Source organism: Ictidomys tridecemlineatus, chromosome 12 (assembly GCF_052094955.1).
Source record: "Ictidomys tridecemlineatus isolate mIctTri1 chromosome 12, mIctTri1.hap1, whole genome shotgun sequence".
In the NCBI taxonomy this organism is placed as follows: Eukaryota; Metazoa; Chordata; class Mammalia; order Rodentia; family Sciuridae; genus Ictidomys; species Ictidomys tridecemlineatus.
In genome coordinates, this window is record NC_135488.1 from 113,392,459 (window position 1) to 113,405,476 (window position 13,018).

Below are 13,018 nucleotides of genomic sequence, written 5' to 3' on the forward strand. Positions count from 1 at the left end.
AGAGTTAGCATTGATTTTATTTTGTTTTTAAGGGTAGAAGGATCATCATGAGTCTAGTTAAAATTTAAATGTTTTCTTTGTACATTTCTGTTTTAATTGGGACTCCTGTCTTGTTTTCCATGCATGTGGCAAATTTAAAGTTAACATTTAAAAACTAGGTGAAAAGTGTTTAATTTGCATCCACTATTACATTCAGCATCTTCTTTCTTGGAATTTTAGGGGACACTCCATTTTATGCAGATTCACTTGTAGGAACTTATAGCAAAATTATGGATCATAAAAATTCACTATGTTTCCCTGAAGATGCAGAAATTTCTAAACATGCGAAGAGTCTCATCTGTGCCTTCTTGACAGATAGGTAATGTACATTGGATTTCTCTGTAGAGAAGCCCCATTACTTTTAAATTTGTAGAAATGAAAGCATGTCTAATTTAGTTACATATGAAAAACATCTCTCTCATTAACCAAATTGCATTTAAGCTTTTTCCTACTGTTTAGCCTTGTGTTAGGTTACCTTTAGCATTTTGGTTGGGCAGCCCAGTTGTAATTTAACCTCAATCCTCATGCCTAAAACCATTAAAAAAAAAAAAAAAAAAAAAAAACCTAGTAAGCTTTAAACACATTTGAAAGAAATAAAACCTTTGTCTTCTTCCCATTTTACCTTTTTTTTTTTTTTTTAGTTAGAAACAATGCCTTTATTTGTTTTTATTTTTATGTGGTGTCGGGGATCAAACCCAGTGCCTCATACATACTAGACAAGAGCATTTAACAATTTATAATCTTAAAAACTGTTTGTGTTTGATACGAGAATACCTCCTTCCCAACTCTTATTAGAATTTGAATATGAACAAGTCTGTTCTGAAAATTTTATATTTTTTAAAACAAATAGATGAACAAAGGTGAAAACCTGCTTCAAAAAGAAAAGCTAGCCCAGCAGCAGTGATGTGCCTGAAATCCCAGTGACTCGAGATACTCAAGCAGGAAGATTGCAAGTTGAAGGCCAGCCTCAGCAACTTAGTGAGGTCCTAACCAGCTGAGTGAGATCCTGTCTCAAAAATAAAAAGAGTTGGAGATGGGGCTCAGTGGTTAAGTGCCCTTGAGTTAAGTCCAAAGTACCAAAAAAAAAAAAAAAAACTAGAAAGCTATAAAGCTATTTTATTTCTTCATTTCTCTTCTGATGTCCTCCTATATATTTTATACTTGTGATAGAGGTCATCCTAGCAAAGGAGCTCGCACTCCAGTCCAAACTCATTCATCAGCTTTGTAATCATGGGGAAATTATGTTCTTTCCTTGGGAAATAATTTTGCTCATCAATAAAATGATGGGCTTAAATTAGGTAACTAATATTATCTAGCTTTTCTAGCTCTAATATACAACATGCACACCTTATTGTTTATAAGCTAGTTGCTGTTAGTGCTGCAATGATGATGCTTATACATTCATCATTACACACTTTTTTTTTTTTTTTAAAGAGAGGGAGAAAGAGAATTCCAATATTTATTTTTTAGTTTTCGGCGGACACAACATCTTTCTTTGTATGTGGTACTGAGGATGGAACCCGGGCCGCACGCATGCCAGGCGAGCACGCTACCACTTGAGCCACATCCCCAGCCCCATCATTACACACTTTTTGTGGGATAAAATCTTGAAGGTAGAATCCTGGGATATACATTTTCAAATTGAATGATTTTATAAAATTGACACCATCACCTGCCCCCACCTGAAGCTTTATTGGCACATTTTTTTAAAAAAACAATAACTGTTTTTTCTCATCAAATTTAATGTTGTTGTTATTGTATTGCAGTACTGAGGATTGAACCCAGGGCCTCATACATGCTAGACAAACTTTCTACTACTGGTCTCCATTCCCTTTTTAATTTTGGGACAGAGTCTTGATAAGTCGCCCAGGATGGCCTCAAACTTGAGATCCTCCTGCTTCAACAAGTAGTTGTGATTACAAGCATGCATTATCACATCCAGCTAGTATATAATTTTTTCATCAAATACAGTTATAAGTTATTTTATCTTTATTCTTTAGGCAAATAATTTTTGAGTTAGTCATTTGTATAATAAAACTTTAGAATCAATGCTGATAAACTCAAATAAACTTGTATAATGTTAGATTTGGGGGCTCAATAGGGTGGGTGGGGATTGCATTGTAAAGTAGGTACAGCATATATTAATGAATGGATTATGATTTGTAGATTTGCTTTAGCAACTTGTTGGGAGAGGAAACATTCTAAGGATGATTATATGTGAATATTTTGAACTGTTTTGAAAATAATATAATGTCATAAGTTTGGCTAAGAGTATGTCCTTTAAAATGCACAATTTTTCTTGTTCATGGTAAACTTAGCTCCAGGAATACACTTAAAGCAAATGCTTTTTATTTTCATACAGTCTTTTTTTTTTTTTTTTTTTCGTCTTTTTTTCCTTACTGTGCTTGGGCTCAAATACAGGGACTTGTGTGTGCTAAAAAAGCCCTCTACTACTGAGCTACATTCCCATCCTATACAGTCTTCATTGAACAGTCAAAAGAATGAAATCCTTAATCATATTTTTCTTATAGAGTGATAATTTAATATAAATGAAGAGATAATTTATCAGAATAAATATGTATAGCTCTAAACTTAATATGTGAATTTTTTTTAAGTTTGAAACATGTAGGTGAATCTTTTTACTTGACAGTCTCACATATTTCCATTTGACATAAACAACAGAGGGAAGTATATTTTACTTCCATATTGTTTGCTTTATGTTAAGTCTTTTTAATATATCTAGAGCAATCAATTGCTATAAAATTGAGATTATTTTAGAGAAACACTTAGGCTGAAGCTGTTTTTTAAAAATCGTATTCATTTTTATCCTTATTTTGGTTAAACTGTTGAGATGAGTTAATATTTTTTTCATTATTTTATTGTAATACAGTCTTTAACTGCATTGTTTAGGGAGGTACGACTTGGGAGAAATGGGGTAGAAGAAATCAAACAGCATCCTTTCTTTAAGAATGATCAGTGGAATTGGGATAACATAAGAGAGAGTAAGTCAATAAATCTAATATTTCCATTCCATTTAAAAATCTCATAAATAAATTCCACTTTTTGCATAACAGGCATGTTTGATACACTTTATGCTAACTCATTTTTAAATTGAGATTACATTCCAAATTTTTCCTGTGGCAGCATTTATAAATAAATTACTATTTCCTCAATATCTTAGCAAACCAATGTGTACTTATTAGTATTTCCCAATTCTTTTAAATAAGTATTATATGTTTCTTAACTTGCCAAGGAAAATTCTTATATGATTTTATTTGGACTAACAAATCAAATAATTATTTATGGAGACTGTACTCTGGTAAAGCATAGAATAATAATTTATTTTTACTTTGTCTACCTATGGCATTGATTCATTTTAAGGGTAAGAAATATTTCTATTTAAAGAATGTAGAAAACTGAGGACCTTAAGGAATATATGTGCAGGTTATTACTTACTACTTATAATTTTTGACACCTAGAATAATATCGTATACCTTTCCTTATATAACTGATTAATTGTATTAACTTGTATAACTAATTAATCTATTACTGGTCTTTAGTAACAAATTATTCATAAAATCTTAATTTTGTGAAATGATAAAATGGAAGATGTGTTGCTAAGATTTTGTGTAAAACATGATTTAATCATTTTAATAATATGTCATAAACATAGAGGTGGATTGTTTCTTACATTTTGCTTATGAATAATTCTTTTCTTTTAATAGCGGCAGCTCCTGTAGTACCTGAACTCAGCAGTGACATAGACAGCAGCAATTTTGATGACATTGAAGATGATAAAGGAGATGTAGAAACCTTCCCAATTCCTAAAGCTTTTGTGGGAAATCAGCTGCCTTTCATAGGATTTACCTACTATAGGGAAAATCTGTATGTGGATTATTAAATGTTATTATTTTCCTAATCTAGCTATAAAGTGACATTTGAGAACTATAGGAGATTAAATGTTAATTTGTTTTAAACTTTAGAGATTTTCCTAAACTCTCAATTATTTTTAATTTTACTATATGATTTTTTAATGTTATACTCATTTACACATTATTGCAAGGCACTGTTGTATATGAAGTAAGAACAAATACCAGTTTTTGGAAGGAGTTTGTCATTTCATGAAGGATACAAGAGAATTGTATAGTCATAATGGAGGGTAGAATGTGATGTTGCCATAAGGAAAGGATGCCAAGAGAATCTGAGATGGACTGGTTGTGGTGACACACTCCAGTAATCCTGTTGACTGGGGAGGCTGAGGCAGAAGGATCCCAAATTCAAAGCCATCCTCAGCAATTTTAGAGAGTCCCTAAGCAACTTAATCACATTTATTTTGAGTGGGTTAAGGGGGAAGGTCACGTGAGAAATCAGGGAAAAGGTAGCATTTTAAAAGCTGGTAGGAAAGGGATTTGAGTGGCCAAGGTATGGGAAACTTAGGAGAGGATTGTGCCAAGCCAGGTAGCTAAAGAAAGGTTGAGAATGTAAGCATATCTTGAGCAGAGTAGTGTGGTCCAGTGCACCTCATACAGAGGGTGTGTGAGCTGTATTGTGACTGGAGGACTTGTTGAACGACAGAGATTTTCTTACCTATAATCTCTGCACAAATCCTGGCCAAAACAAAAATCAATAAGTGTTGACTGCAGTGAGTATTGGATGTAAGATTAGAAAATAAAATTGGCACTTGGGATGAGCAGTGGAGCAGATGATTGTTGTGTGCTCTGCAAAGAGACTTTTGACTGAAGTTGTTTCTTTCTAGAAGATGGAATAGAAGAAAAATTTAATAGTTAAAGAAATGAGTTGATTAAGAGGAAAATGGGTTCCATGTAATGACTCCAAATCCCTATAAAATTAAAGACTTGGTCACCTGATAAGAAGGAGTGGCAGGAAAGTTTGCATTTTAAATTACTGGGAAAAGTGTTCAGAGGCAAAAAATATTGCTTTATCTAAAATAAAGTGAAAAGAAAGAGAAATCTTTGTGGTTAATATTTAATTCTGAGAATAACTTGGTTGAATAAGACAATGGATTAAAATGAAATGCAAAAGATTTTATTTTTCTCCTCCCTTCTAGGTTATTAAGTGACTCTCCGTCTTGTAGAGAAAATGATTTGGTGCAATCAAGGAAAAATGAAGTACGTATACACGTTTACTACTCTAGTTAAGTCACATGTTCAAATATACATATTTTTTTCTCTTATTTTTTGGTACTGGGAATTGAAGCAAGGGAGGTTTTGCCACTAAGCTACACTCTCAGTCCTTTTTAATTTGATTTTGGGGGGTGGGCAGTACTAGGGCTTGAACTCAGAACCTCACATAAGCTAGACAGATACCCTACCACTGTGCTACATTTCAGTCTGCCCTTTTATTTTGAGACAGTCTTGCTGAGTTCTGAGCCTAGCCTTGAACTTGAATCCTCCTGCTGTGGCCTCCAGAGTAGCTGGCATTACAGATATATGCCACCACACCCAGCACTCCCAAGGCTTTTTAAAAGTTCATTTGATGCTACTTTTTAAATCATGAGATGGTATTCCTTATATAATACAGTTCACCTTAACATTACAGTGGTTAATTAAATGAAGAGTATCATTGTTCCACACAGGATGGCTAGTAAAAAGGTGAATTATACATTGGTTTAGGCTTAGTTTTAGTAACAAGTGATAGAATAGGTTTGTAAACAGCTCTGATGCCAGTTAGATAATTTTATGACCTTAGTGCTTAAAAGTGTACAAATATTAATCTATCAGGTACAGAAGAAGGAGGAGAGAGATTCAAATTCTGAATTCCTTTTAGGATGGTGTTTATATAAAAGATTTTCTATCAAATTGTATTTTGTGACTGCTGTAATTTCTAACTGCATACAAAACTAAGTCATACATGTACATCCACATACATGTAAATCAAAATTATTTTCTTCAAATTATGAAAAGTAAAAAATCAGGTTGGATAATTAGGGTATGACTTTTATTAGGAATTTTATAAAGTATAACACACATTTTATTCTTTTTTCTTTTAATAGGAAAGCCAGGAGGTATGTTGTCAAGTACATTGAAAAATGATCGGAAAAACCATCACTCTAGCAGTGTTTTAATATAGTCACAGTCCAGCTCCCGTTTGGAGCACTTCATCTACCAAAGAGACATTTCCAACCTTTCCCTACCAAGTATTTCTTTTAATATTTGTACTGTGAATCTCTTATTTAAAATATACATCGTGTAATTTTCTCATTACTTATTAAGGGTATGTAACTGGTAGAAAGAACATGTAAAATGTGATAACTAGTGTGCTCAAATAAATGCAGTGGCAGCCCCAAACACTTAAACTTGATTAGTCCATTAGCCTGTTTATTCTTATAGAGATTTTAAGATAAATGATTAAGAAACCATGGAGAATATAATCACTAGGAAGAATAATGAAAAGAATAGTGGCATTGGAATCTAATAGTTCTGGGTTAATTTTTACATTACCACTTACTAACTGTGCTATCTTGACCTGGGTATTTACCTGTTTTGAATTTCATTTTCTTGACCAAGTGGATGTAATACTACCATTTTCTTAGGGTTTTTGTTAGAATTAACAAGTCAACATTTGTAAAATACCTGTCATTGTATCCAAGACACCACGGGAACTTAAAAATTAAATCCTTAAAAAGGAAATAATATTGTAATTTTGTTTGCTTGAAGACCAGCATAGCTAGGGAAAGCTACTGAGGAGAAAACTTGGAAGAGGAGGATATGAAAGAAGAGCTTATATTCTCATTTTATAGTATTTTTTAGTATATATATTCAATTAAATATTCTGAATATTTGTTTCAGATGTAGATCTTTTATCTTTATCTCATAAACACAAAAAAGTAACCATATTTTCAAATGATAATCTATAGAAGTGTGTTGGAAGATTACAGAAATTAATTTGAAGTTTGATTTCATTGAAGAATTCTGCCAAAATGAGTTTCTTTATTCATATTTGCATAAGTGTGTTCAGACAGATGTGTAGTATGACAGAAAAAAGAATAGGGGAGAGTTTTTTTCTTTATCAGTAAGGGTCATACTAAGCAGGCACAATTATACCATCATAGTGAAGACTGCAGAAAAAATAAGCTTCTCATTGTTGTCTTTTAGCCTGTTGTCTTTAAATATAACCAAAACAAAGTTTCTTGTTTTTTGACAGATTCAGAAGAAACTATATACGTTAGAAGAACACCTCAACACTGAGATACAAGCCAAAGAAGAGTTAGAACAGAAGTGCAAGTATGATTTGTAGCTAAATATTTTATTTATTTATTTTTTTATTTATTGTTTGTACTGGGACTGGGACCCAGTGGCACTCAATCACTGAGCCACATCCTCCATGCTTTTTATATTTTTATTTAATGACAGGGTCTTGATAAGCTGCTTAGGGCCTTCCTAAGTTGCTGAGGCTAGCTTTGAACTCAAGATCCTCCTACCTTAGCCTCCCAAGTCACTGGGATTACAGGCATGTGCCACTGTGATTACAGACATGTGTCACTGTTTAGTAAATGTTCAAGCATTTACTAAAGAATAGCTACAAAGTATTTATGTAATTATTTTTAACTTTATAATTATTTTATTTATTGTTTCTTCTTGAAATTATTTAGATCTATTAATGCTCGTCTAGAGAAAACAGCAAAGGAACTAGAAGAAGAGGTAAAGTTGCCCTATACTTTTTATTAACTTTTTCCACCCCCTGTGCGAGAGATTGTACCCTGAGCCTCATGGATACTAGGCAAGCGCTCTACCAGTAAGCCACATTCCCAGCCTTTATTAATATTTGTTGATAAAAATCCTTGATGTCTGTCTGGCTTACAGAGTTCTGTTAATACCATGGTAATATGTATCTTGATACAAGATAGTAAAACCTACTTTGTACCACTGGAGGACAAGACTGAAATTATAGGGAAACTTCTGTTTAGGCTTCATTCTATTGTTTTTGCAAACTTGATTTTTTGCAAGCTTGATATTTCAAGTTAAAAAAAAATGCATTTCTATTTGTGGTTAAAGGCATGGTTTAAAAACAGAAAGGGACTATCGTTTAATTGCTGTTCATAATACTTTAGACCTATAGTTAATATAAAATAATGATGGCTAAGTAGTGGTGGAAGGTTACAGGAAGTTTGACATTCAATACTAAAGAAAACGTTTATGATCTTGATTGTTTAAGAGTAGTGTGATATTTTCCAAACAAGGAATATATTTTATAGTTTTTAAAAAACAGTGGTAGTTTCTTTCTTTTTTTCTTTCTTTATTTGGTCTCTTGCCTGTGTGAAATAGCTGAAGTATTTTGTTTTAGTTTTTATACATATTTCTTTTTGATAATAATGTTAATTATTATTTCAGATTACCTTAAGGAAAAATGTGGAATCAGCATTAAGACAATTAGAAAGAGAAAAGGCACTTCTTCAGCACAAAAATGCAGAATATCAGCGGAAAGCTGATCATGAAGCGGACAAAAAACGAAATTTGGAAAATGATGGTTTGTGGAGTATAACATTAAATACTTATCAGGAAAATAATTGGAGTGTGTGTGTGTGAGAGAGAGAGAGAGAAAGAAAGAGAGAATGTTATTGTAGCTTGCTACTGAAATGCCTTTTGTTATATAGTTAACAGCTTAAAAGATCAACTTGAAGATTTGAAAAAAAGAAATCAGAACTCTCAAATATCTACCGAGAAGGTGAATCAACTTCAGAGACAGGTAAGTTGATCTCCGTTTGTAAAAAGAGATTTGAGTTTTATTTATGACTGACTGTTAATGTTAATTTTAATTGGCAGTGTTTCAAAAGGCTTGTGCCTCTAATTTTAGAAGGAAATCCTTTAACATTTTTAGTAAATGAATGTATTTTCATCTTATACCTCTGTTTTTTTGTTTTTGAATGAAATAACAGTTGGATGAAACCAATGCTTTGCTGCGAACAGAATCTGATACTGCGGCTCGATTAAGAAAAACCCAGGCAGAAAGTTCCAAACAGATTCAGCAGCTAGAGTCCAACAATAGAGATCTACAAGATAAAAACTGCCTGCTGGAAACTGCTAAGTTAAAACTTGAAAAAGAATTTATCAATCTTCAGTCAGCTCTAGAATCTGAAAGAAGGGACCGAACCCATGGATCTGAGATAATTAATGATTTACAAGGTATATAGATTGTACTTGAATTACTCTTAATGATTTGTATTTTGGAAATAACTTGAAATGATGGATAATGTTCTAGAGTAGCACATTTCTGAAGGAAGCACTTTGTTGTAGAAGTATGTTGATTAAAAACTTATAAATTTTGAATTTATTTATCAATTATTTCATTTAATTTATGAACTTTTTCATATACTTTCAAATATTATAAATGTTGAATTCCTTAGGTGGTAAATTCTGGTTGTAAGAAAACTGTAAAGCACTATGCCAGCAAGAATAAAACTCTTGCTCACAGAAACAGCTTCAAAATATGAAGCAGTGGGGCTGGGGTTGTAGCTCAGTGGTAAAGCACTCACCTCCATGTGTGAGGCACTGGGTTCAATACTCAGCATCACATAAAAATAAATGAAATAAAGGTATTGTGTCCATCTATAACTAAAAAAGATGTTTTTAAAAATGCAGCAGGTTCCAAATTTTTTACTCTTAATTGAATGTATATAACTTTCTAGGTATGTTTTTTTTAAAATGTTGCAATTTTTAGGTAGAATATCTGGTCTAGAAGAAGATTTAAAGAGTGGCAAAATTTTACTAGCAAAAATAGAGCTGGAAAAGAGACAACTGCAGGAGAAATTTACTGATTTGGAGAAGGTAAGATATGCTAAGCATCTTTTTGTGTAAGAAAATCACAGAGTTTGAGAAGAGTTATTTGAAAGTAAGGGAAATCACTAACTGGAATATTTTCATATGCTTACTTTCATGTCAATGTGGTTCTGTAGACAAGGTGGTCTGCCGAAAGATAGCGATATAGCAGGGATGTGTATTAAGGGAATAGGCTGAGTCTTTAGTCTGAGAAGATCAGACAGGTTGGCAAGGTAAAGGTACACTGATTGGAGAAGATATTGTGAACAGAGGCAGGGAGGAAAATTAACAAGGCACCCTTTGTTTATTTAAGTACAGATTATTCAGTATTTATGGAGAACAAAGTAGGGATCAGCAAATTTTAACATTTTAAGGGGGAAAATGGTAAATATTTTGGGTTTTGTAGGCCATATACTTTCTGTTGCAACTGGTCAACCCTGCTACAGTTTCTAGAGTAAAGGATGTGGCTGTGTGCCAGTGAAATTTAAAAAGAAAAATAAACATCAAGCCAAAATTGGTCTAAAGATCACTAATATGCTCCTCATCTAAGAGTATGGGGAATTCAGAGGCCAGAGTGAGCATACAGGGCTAGGCATAAACTAGATTTGGTAAGATATTTAAAACTCTATTAAGAAATTTAGAAGGGTGCCAAATGCCAATGTCTCGGCTTGGCACAAGATCACGAGCCACCACACACTTGTAGATTCAAACAGCAATTCTTTATTCCCGATCTCACGCCAGCCTCCACACACGCTCAGGGGAAATCTTTTATCTCCTGCACAATTCACGTCGTAAATACTTTCTCTCCAAGAGAACTCAGGGGGAACTCAGGCAGCAGGCACGCCCTACTCCCAGCAGCAATAATCTTCAACCTCCAACTTCCCTAAAACTCCTATTGTCTTAAACTGGGCACGCCCTAAACCCAAGGACCAGGATACTTCCTCAAACCTGCATGATACACCCTAATCCTGGATCCACCCTGGTCATTGAGCAGGGTCACCCTTCTCAAACACACATGCAAGGTCACAGCAAATTTCCAAGGCAAGTCCATTTAACATGGGGTACGCTGGCAAGGATTTTGATGCATCATCCCTACTTGGCAATGGCCCTCGGCAGAAGGGGTTGTGGCTGTGGCTCAGTAGTAAAGTGCTCACCTAGTATGTGTGAGGCGCTGGGTTAGATCCTTGGCACATAAAAATAAATAAATAAATAAAAGGTGTTGTGTCTGACTACAACTTAAAAAAAAGAAAAGAAACTTAGAATAGAAACTCTTAAGGGTTAGCCACACAACGACATAACATTGTATGATCTTACTAGAGGTACGGGTAAAGTAGATCATTAGTTAAGTATACTATGCAGAGAATAGATTTGAGAAGGATAAGACTAGAGGCCAGGAGGCTAGTCAGAAGCCTTTTTCACTAATTCAGATAAGGGATAATAGAAACTTAATTAGGGCAATGGCTTAAAAAATAGAAATGTCTCAAAAATTTGAGAAAGGAGTATTTGACAGCACTTAGTAATTGATGAGATGTGGTATGAGAATACTAGTTAAGGATGAGTCCTGACATGTTATTTAGTGATGTCATTAATCAATAAAGAATAAAGGAAAATCACATGCAGAGGAGATAATGATAAATCCATTTTAGTCCTCTTAAGTTCTTTGGAGATACCACCTTAGAGTGTCTATAAGGCAGTAAACTCTGGTAAAAGCTAGGAATATTTGAGTCATTGGTATATGTAAGTAGCTGAAACCACATGAGTGAAAGAGCGCACCAGGGAAAAGACTGGGTAGAGTTGTGATTATTCAGAGCATAGTAGATTATTCTGTTGGTAGATTATGTAGTTGGAAAAGTCATTTTAGTATTAAAGATTTTATTTTAAAAAAAAACTACCTGCATCATATTTGTGATATGAACAATAGAGCTCAAAGAATTAGAAAATATTGACAGCATATATAGGAAATAGACTGCTGTTATCAAAATTCTCAAGTTAAAATAGACTTCTCTGTGGGGATTGTAAGTGTATGGTAGAAGATTTTAAGGGTTTTTCCCTTTTTTCTCCTTTTAATATAGAAGAGGGAAACATTAGATATGTTTTTAAAAGTTGCAGAAATAATGCTGTAGGACAAGAAGCATTGTGGCTGAAGAACACCAGCAGCTGAGGGCAGCTGGAGGAACTGCAGGAAAGACAAGAGCCTGATGGGAGCCAGGTGAACACAGCATCACCAGAGCCAAGGGACAGCGTCAGGGCTGCAATGAGTTAAAATAAGAGAAGTGTCTTGAATTTGGTATTGAGAATAGTGCTGGTCACTTTGATATTCAACAGTCTTAATGCAGATCTCCAAGCAGTAGAGGGGAGGTGTGGCAGAGGGAGTGAAGGAGTAGAGGGAGCAAAAGTTTTGATGAAGAGGGGAGGGAAGATGCTCAGCATTTTTGTTAAGCCTGATTCAGTTTTGAAAGTTTTTAGAATTGTGAGCCTTTTTTTTTTTTTTGTTTATAGCTGTTCGTTTAAATCTTTAATAGGAAAAGAGCAACATGGAAATAGATATGACATACCAACTAAAAGTTATGCAACAGAGCTTGGAACAAGAAGAGGCTGAACACAAGACTACAAAAGCACGGCTAGCAGATAAAAATAAGATCTATGAATCCATCGAAGAAGCTAAATCAGAAGCCATGAAAGGTATGTACATTTAAAAGTTTTCCTGCAACATCTTCCCCCAAAAGAAGATTTGAAAATGACACTGGTCTAACTAGCATATAAGTTAATGAGTATTTGGACCCAGGTATGATGAAGATGTTACCTGAAATTGCTCTGAGCCATTTGATACTAATAGATAACAGTGTTAACTTTCCTGCAAACCAATTTTTATCTTGGAATTAGGGTAATTTTTAGGGTAATTTAGGTTTCCCAGCTGACCATTTATAATTATAATGGATTTTTAAAAAGTTCTTTTTTCTTGTGAAAGGCTTAAAACTCAACAGAAATTGCATTTCATATTTAACAACTTAGTAAAAAATAGTCTTTTAATTTTTACATGTAACTGAATTGTAGATTGTTTTTGTTTAAGGCATTAATTCAGGATCATAAGAAATAAAATAAATGCTTTATTTAGAAGTATCTAATTAGAAGGAAATTAATGAACAATGTTTCCTTGTCCATGGCTTAGTAAAGAGAATTGAATTTTTTTATTACAGTGTAAT

The 13,018-nt window shown here is 33.6% G+C and overlaps 1 protein-coding gene across 1 annotated transcript in view; it reads left to right on the forward strand.

Moving 5' to 3' along the window:
- Nucleotides 1-13,018, forward strand: part of Rock2 (Rho associated coiled-coil containing protein kinase 2) — a 135,026-nt gene that overhangs the window by 96,283 nt on the left and 25,725 nt on the right. Inside the window, exons 7-18 of the mRNA XM_005327366.5 lie at nt 220-358; nt 2,950-3,041; nt 3,765-3,924; nt 5,108-5,168; nt 6,053-6,064; nt 7,204-7,283; nt 7,652-7,700; nt 8,391-8,526; nt 8,654-8,745; nt 8,936-9,182; nt 9,718-9,824; nt 12,338-12,497. Of these exons, the coding sequence (XP_005327423.2) occupies nt 220-358; nt 2,950-3,041; nt 3,765-3,924; nt 5,108-5,168; nt 6,053-6,064; nt 7,204-7,283; nt 7,652-7,700; nt 8,391-8,526; nt 8,654-8,745; nt 8,936-9,182; nt 9,718-9,824; nt 12,338-12,497 (1,335 nt within the window). The remainder of the gene's footprint in view (nt 1-219; nt 359-2,949; nt 3,042-3,764; nt 3,925-5,107; nt 5,169-6,052; nt 6,065-7,203; nt 7,284-7,651; nt 7,701-8,390; nt 8,527-8,653; nt 8,746-8,935; nt 9,183-9,717; nt 9,825-12,337; nt 12,498-13,018) is intronic.